General features: G+C 34.1%; 1 protein-coding gene across 1 annotated transcript; it reads left to right on the top strand.

The window, feature by feature from the left end:
* The first annotated feature begins 2,910 nt into the window (after positions 1-2,910).
* Positions 2,911-3,637, top strand: LOC106711481 (GILT-like protein 1). Its single transcript, XM_014503802.2, has one exon. It carries the CDS (start codon positions 2,956-2,958, stop codon positions 3,592-3,594), a length of 639 nt encoding a protein of 212 aa, XP_014359288.2. The 5' UTR covers positions 2,911-2,955; the 3' UTR covers positions 3,595-3,637.
* Positions 3,638-7,932: the final 4,295 nt, after the last annotated feature.

The raw sequence follows: 7,932 nt of genomic DNA, 5'->3' as shown, positions 1-7,932 counted from the left end.
ATGTGTAGGTCCTATTGTACTTTAAAGTATGTATTGAAACTCACTAAAACAGAGTGGTTATCTTCCATTTATGATATTTAATAGGTCATGGTAAAACGAATACTCATATATTCATGAAGCCATTTATAACGCTACGTGAGTTAGCTGACTCACGTTCAATAGATTTATCTAATGTTCAAATTAATTCATTGTAATGTATTGATTCTATGTAAAATATAGCATTTATAATAGCATCTATATATGTACCTATTTATTTGATTAGATAATTTGGCAATTTATATATCGAAATTCTATTGAATATGTAAAAAGTTTAAGGGAAAATAACAAAACAAAGGCTACCTAAAAATGTTGTCAATATTGTAAGGGATTCCTCGTCTCAAATAAAATTTGTTAAATTGATCACCAATTTAAATCAAAATTGATTCTCGTCTTTCTCTTTTGCATGGAACCGCATAATGTTCCAATCGACTGATTATTGGTACGTCCAAAAAACGCTGACCTTCCCTACCTCTTGCATTTACACTTTAACAGGAAGAAAAATGATCAAGGATTTGAATACGAGGAGGTCTAGATACATCAGTCACTTTCATTTATCTCATGACATTTGAAGGAAGCGAGAGTCGTGAGAAACGGACCCCTTTTCGGGGCGTGAAATTGAATCCTGTTTTTGGCGGAGGGTTCGTAGAAAGCTTAAATATTTATAGATAAATTGCTACCTAGAGACGTAACACAACAATAGAAGTGAGGTATTAATTTTACGACTCCTTAGTCAATCTTGTTATCGAGATCACTTAAAGGAGTTGTACGTTTCTCAGTTTACGAGTATTTGTTTATTTGTTGATTCAATTTAACATGGTCATAATTCTGCTCGGAAGTTTTTGTTTTTACTTTTTTTAGAGGTCTATGGAGGTTTAATCTATGATTTATATATGTCCCTTACCTTTAATATTACGAAAATTATAACTGATAAATATTAGACATGTTGAAAATCTTTCATTTAAAAAAAAAAACACTTTCTTTACTGTCGTTCACTTACTTTTGAATGTCGTACAAACTTTTACCATTATCACTAAGTATATTTTATTGTTTTATGTTAGTGTAAATTATAATCAGCATTAAAACGTACATTAATAAAAAGTTTACATATAGATATAGATAACTCCATTACGTTTTCTCTGAACAGTATAATCGTTTAGCACAGGCAAAGTTTACAGGAAACGTGGGGTCCGGGTTCAATCTCTGGGGAAGTCAATTTCATTAATACTGCGGTTGTCGGCTACCACGCGTCTCACGGAGGGGAGCTCTTACATTTTTAAGTACATTAACCTTAATTGAATACCTGCTGTATTATGCAATAAATTCAGATTAAAATGTAACCGCCATTTTGGCCTCTCCTATCTTGGTGTTGTTTATATTTTTTTAACTGGTTGCCAAAATTAGAATTTATAATATGCAGTGTATTTATTTTTAATGATTTTAGTAAATGTTAATTAAAAATGTTATTGAATAATAGAAATCTAATTCTAAGAAATCTTATTTTAGAATTTAAATTAGTGTTTCATACAACCTTGTTTTACTATCCGGAAGTATTTTTCAAATCTTCGAGGATTTTACTAAACACTATGAAATAGAAGCTATAGTGTAGACGTGTTTTTATGTTGAAATAATTTACTAACTTTTTGAAAACGTAGACGCCAAGTGAATGTAGGCAAAAAAAATTAAATTAAATAAAGCAAATCATAAACTATAAAGTATCAAATTAAAAGTGTTTTTTTCATTTAAGAGAGACAAACTGTGTAACAACAGGTGTATGGTAAATTTAAAGTAACATTAATAAAAATCCAATTCATTTTTCTTTTAAACTTAAATCCATTTCGGCTAAGGTAAGAGTACGAAAGCGCTGTAAGAAGTGCACAAAGAAAATATGAACCTTAAAGAATTTGAGTGTTTTTTATGTAGTCTTAAGAGATTACTTTGAAACATTTTAGGGCGCAGAGGGTGTTAGTGAAAACGAATTCTTGTTTTTTCTTTTGGAATTTGTCTAAGTCTAGTGAATACAATATTATTTATTAGTCTAAGCTGGTTTAAAAATTTTTATAATGTTTAGAATTTTGTTTCAACATTTTTATAATAAATAAATTTTACGCTTATTTTTTTTTTTCATTTCAGCAAACATTTTCATGAAGTTATTTTTATTTATACTACATTTTTAAAGCTTCTAAATTGTATCTAACAAGTTCTAAATGCAATTAAAATTATAATTTATTATAACCTTAAAGTTCAGCAAAGCATATACGGTACTCTGGTGTCGGCGGATGACCGTTGGCGTCGTATCTTCTAATATTAGGCAATCCGCGGTGCGTTTGTCCTCTTCTCCTATAAAAATAAAAATTAATATAATATTTCATTAGAATATTATAGTAAGTTACTTCGTTAATATTATTTCAATAAAAATTAACGAAGTAAGCCCGAGCCGAGGCTCCTGAAGGAGCCCTCGAGCCTAGTTACTCTTAAACGAGGTTTAGGCTAAGCGCCATCTGCGCCCGGCCACCACAAACCCGGTGAAACTGTAAATGACTCTTCAAGGCAAACAGTGACTACTCAGTCATAAAAAATTACACGTATGTTTTTGAGAAACGAGATATTTATAGACAACGTATTCCTCAAGGCAAGTTAATAATTTATCTATCTTAAAAGATCAAAGGAGAGTTTATCATGAATCAGTGAATATTCAAGTCTATTGATAATTGAACTTGATACCAATTAATCGTACATAATAACTAATGTATCAAACGCCAGACATATTTACTGATAAAAGCGATATAATCTTATCTAATCCATGTTGCATTAATTTAAATCAAATCTAACATAAAACATAATATTATCTCAAAAATAGCTATAATTGTAATTAAAAATTGAGGCTAGTTTGACGTCGGGTCTTGTACAGTTAACATCATGGATAAAATAATTTTTGCTATTATATTGTGTCTGTTACCGCTATCATTGGCAAATATTACGACTGTTGATGGAAAAATTAAAATAACTATCGGCACAACATCCGGTTGCAGTGATACCGTACGTTTTATTAATCAACAGTTAGTACCGGCATTTGAATTATACAGCGAATATTTGAAAATCGAATACGTCCCTTGGGGAAGAACAAGACGCGATGATAATGGTACATTGATCTGTCAATTCGGAGTTAACGATTGTTGGGCAAATCGACTACATAGATGCGCTCTACATCTTCTAAAAGGTAACCAAGAAGCACAACTAGAATATATGACATGTGAATTTTCAAGCCCTTATCCAGCATTCTTACAGAATAGCTACCAATGTGCAGAAAACGCCGGATTAAGTGTCAATGACATTGAAAACTGTTTTGCCACAAATAGTAATGATCTGGAAAGTATAGCAGAAAATGTGTCGCTTGTACCCATGCAAGTGATCAATTTTGTACCTTTTATAACCTTTAATGATGTTATTGATGTGAGCATACATAATCAAGCAAGACAAAATCTCGTCAAACTTTTGTGTACCGCTTTAGCTAATGAATCCTTCACTGGGTTGAATATTGCCAACTGTCAAGCATAGAATACGATAAACGTATTTTGTACAATCAATTTCAATGAATTAAATGAGCTTTATAAATAACTGAGTATTTTATTGTCTAAATTTGTAGGCGAAGTAATTTGTCAATTTTCTATTGTAAAATTAAGGCTCCCTGGCCTTATCCCACTTACGTGGTGTTAACCCACGTGATTTTATAACCTTAATGAATCGGCTTAATTTTTTCCGCCTGCCTGTAGCCATCCGTACTTGTGATGAATAAATCAAAATTTAATATTTATTCTTTAATTAATGAAAAATAAACATTTAATTTGAAATTAAAACAATTATAGCTAATTACTTTAAAATTACTTCTCAAGATACACCTTACTAACTTCACAATAAATAGGAGTGTTAATTTTTTATTTTTCTTCGGAGATGATAAAATGTTTTTATTTCTAATGTACACTGGCAAAACTGTGTTGATAGTTAACCCGGATTCATTTTAAAATTTATGTAAAAAGTTTCATTTCAGTGACCGTTAAGAATCAAAGCAATTATCTCAAGTATCAACTTTGTTGGTGTCATAATCGACAAAGTTGGGCAATTGGACAATCAACGCAGAATACCTCTAATAACGTTGTAACTCTGAAAGATAACAGTTAATGTTGCCATTTCGTTGTTTTATGTCATTTATTAATGGCCATTAAAATTTTTGCTTATCTAAATCATTTTGAATTTAAATTTAATCCAAAATAGATAATTATACATAATTATTTATTTTAGGAGACATCCTTTTTACCTATCTCGTTATAAATATACATATATCATTCTTAGGCAATAGTTTTAAACTTGATTTAATACGTCTGGCTTATCAAACATGATTAGGCGTTAAAAGAAATAAATCAAGGTCTAATGTAAAAACTCATTAAGATACTTATAATGAAATTTTACCTGTTAATAAAATTTGTATTATGTTTCCTGAGATGTCCGAAGTCCTTTATGAGAGTACATCGCTTCATTCCTTCCGGTGCGCCCCAACTCACGTCACGTGACAGCTCCGCCAGCGCCACTGCCGACACCAGCGCCTCTAGCGGACCTAACCTGCAACTCCAAAACCCGGGAGCACGCCACCAAGCCACCACCTTGTCATTGTTCGACTCATAACCGAATTATTTTGGTGGAATAACCACCAGAAAGCCCTTTTCTGGACTTCGGACATCTCAGGAAACATAATACAAATTTTATTAACAGGTAAAATTTCATTATTATGTGTTCCGTTCGATGTCCGAAGTCCTTTATGAGAGATCTGTTTGTTATCTTCTGGTGGCTTGTGAAATAAGAACGCAACAATGTGATAAAAACACTTAATTTTTCGTTAAAAAGATCGTTAGAGGTATTTTGATCACTAATCGCAATTTTATCGATTCGGATGATTTGTATTACTAACCCGGAAAAAAGAATATCCTGATACAAGTAATTGAAAAAGCGATTGCTCCAGTTTTGCTCGGCTATGTAGTACACATATGCTTAGCCTTTTCGTGGCATCATCGTCATTCTCGGGCTCGGAGTCCACCGTAAACTAGGGACGACTAGGCCACAGTCAACCGCTTGGCCCAGTTCGGCTTGGTTGACTTCACGCTATCTTTGAAATTCTATGCAGATTTTCGTGGCATCGAATTTCCGTTATGCAGTTGCGTATTTTCATTACATAAATAAACAGAAAACGTCAAAGTACTATCAGATGCAATTTAACTTACATCAAGATAAACATGTGAAGCTGTAAAGCTCTTTCGACATATTTAGCAAGATAAGTGGTCCTGAATCAGTCTTTATAATAATATATTATCTGAGAAAAGAATAACTTACTCGAACAGTGATAGAAGTAAAATCGTTATTTTCTAAGGAACACGTAGCCATGCGTAAAGCTAATACGTGAAATTTTAGTTACGTACGACTTAACATGACAAAAAGAAAAGAGAGAACAAAATAAGATTTTGCAATGTTTAAAAGTCAACTGATTTGACTTATATCCCCGTTTTGATTATCTGTTCAAAGAGTAGAATAAACTAACTACATTCAAACTGTTAGACGGGGAATTACAAGATTGTCGGTACTTAGCATAATTTGTATTATGAACAAAAAATTAATTTCAAGTTAAGCGATTTAGGACATTCCACTTTCAGTTAGCTTATTTTAGGTAATGAAACGCCTAAAAAGCAATGAAAACATCTTATCAATATAAGAACACCTATAAATGTATGTTTCCTTATATGTACTGAGATCATATCACAAAATAAAGCGACGTTCAATCTATGAATCTATCAAGCGTTACAGCCCTTCTAGGGGCTAGGTTGGCTCATGACAGTGTGTCGGTGAAACTGACCCAGAGGGCAAACCATCGAAAATCTTTTCTTCTTCGGATGCTTGAAAGGTTTCTATTCAGAGGAGTGCCACAACATATAAATTTTTCCGTCACTGTCAAGTGTGTGTTAACGTATGGTATAAATGGCAGCAGGGAAAGCAAAACTTTTCCTGACGAAGTCGTATTCCAAAATCTATTGAAAGAGTCGCGACAACATCTATTCGAGTGTAATAAGTCGGCTGTATTAAAATTTGTTAAGTAGCGAACCGTTATTACCGCATCAGCTTTGCTGTTGTTAAGCTTAACATGCCCTGCGGAGCCTTATTGGTCTGGTGAGCGGTGAGGAGCCGTGAAGTACTATCCAACTTTGAGGGAAAAGTACGATGTCTAAAACTTTTTGCTAGAACCGGAAAATACTTTGTCAAACCTGAAGGCTCTACAATTGTACTGTCCTGTTTGAGGGAGCAATACGTGCTATCAGGTCGTTCACCAGTGCAATTACACTTGTCAATCTCTGAAGGTATACATAACGTAATACTGTCCCAGTTTAGGGGAGCAGAACAATATCTAAAGCAGTTCACTCGTGCCAGAAGTACGCTTGTCAATCTAAGACACCTTACAGTCATACTGTCCTAGCTTAAGGGAGCAGTAGGAGCTTCGAGGTGCTTGACTGAAGTAAGCTTTTCAATCGCCGAAACGTTGCGAATACTACTGTCTGGGATTGGATACTGTCCCAGTTTGAGGAAGCAGTATGAGTTTCCATGCTTTCTTTAAGGAAAAACAAGCGTCTGTCGCGCTACAGTTATTGGCAGTGCAACTTTCCCCGTGGGGTGATGAAAGTCGCAGAATTGAACATCCTAAGAGGCAGGGCCAGCTCAAGAGGTCAATTGCCAAATGCTAAGCGATCCCATCTCATCTTTTCCCGGGCAAACATTTTGGAAGTCTTGACCTGTTTTACGTGTAAAAGCGCTTGAGCTTGCGCTTAAGCAGCGATACGCGTACGTTACGTAAAACTCTGCGTTTATTCACAATCAAGAAGTCGTTCAGGTATTTTAGTTGACATAAACCGTGGTTGCGAAAACGGACGACCGGCAAAATTGACGGATGTACACAGCATCGGTGCAACTGCAGACACGTCATCCGCTAACATATGTGACGTAATGGATTAGCAGAAACGAAGGTCAAGCTTCAATGACAAACGTATGTCACCCATATACAACCGCAATGCACAGTACAAGTTCATTACAACGTGATCTTAAAATATTCACCTTAAAAGCCGAAGTGTGCAGTCTGCGCGACCTTAGCGCCATGAAAATATTGAGCCATCGATAGGCGACAATAAATTTGTAGATATCGAGCATATCTGTAAGGAACCCGAATACTTAGAGTACCACAAACTATTTCGTATCAAAATAAAACTAAAAGTTGCATCTCGATTAATTGACAACATAGTATTAAGATAATGTTCGCTTTGTCTGTTGTTCTCTGCTACTGAGTGTACGGGTAATAGCGGGTACTTATAAAATTGGAGCTACAATGGCATGACTATCGTTCCATCTTTTTTTTTTTTTTTTATTAAATTCTTACACAAATGTGTTCTAAAACTAGTTGATATGATTGTATCACTTCTAGTACAAAGAAAAATCTATATATATAAAGGAAAGTCGTGTTAGTTACACTATTTATAACTCAAGAAAGGCTGAATCGATTTGACTGAAAATTGGTGGGCTTAGAACCAGGAAACGGACATAGGATAATTTTTACCCAGTTTTCTATTTCTTATTCCGCGTGGACGGAGTCGCGGGTAAATACTAGTAAAAAATCTATTAAAGGTGATTATAAATAAAAGGTAATTAACTATGGTTGTTATTAAAACTCTGGATTTTACATGGTGAGATTGCGCCAGACAGCCGCCATAAATAACCTATAATCACCTTGTTTTATCCTAATCCTATTTATTGCCCCTCCCCCTCTTTCTTTTTCGATAATGTCAATATTCGCGACTGTTTTGAGTTTCA

This window comes from Papilio machaon, chromosome 11, assembly GCF_912999745.1.
Source record: "Papilio machaon chromosome 11, ilPapMach1.1, whole genome shotgun sequence".
NCBI classification, from domain to species: Eukaryota; Metazoa; Arthropoda; class Insecta; order Lepidoptera; family Papilionidae; genus Papilio; species Papilio machaon.
The sequence above is the reverse complement of the archived record's forward strand: the minus strand, read 5'-3'. Positions and strand labels throughout refer to the sequence as shown.

Coding starts and splice junctions, on each gene's coding strand:
- LOC106711481 (XM_014503802.2), top strand. CDS start 2,956: ATGGATAAAATAATTTTTGCTATTATATTGTGTCTGTTACCGCTATCA.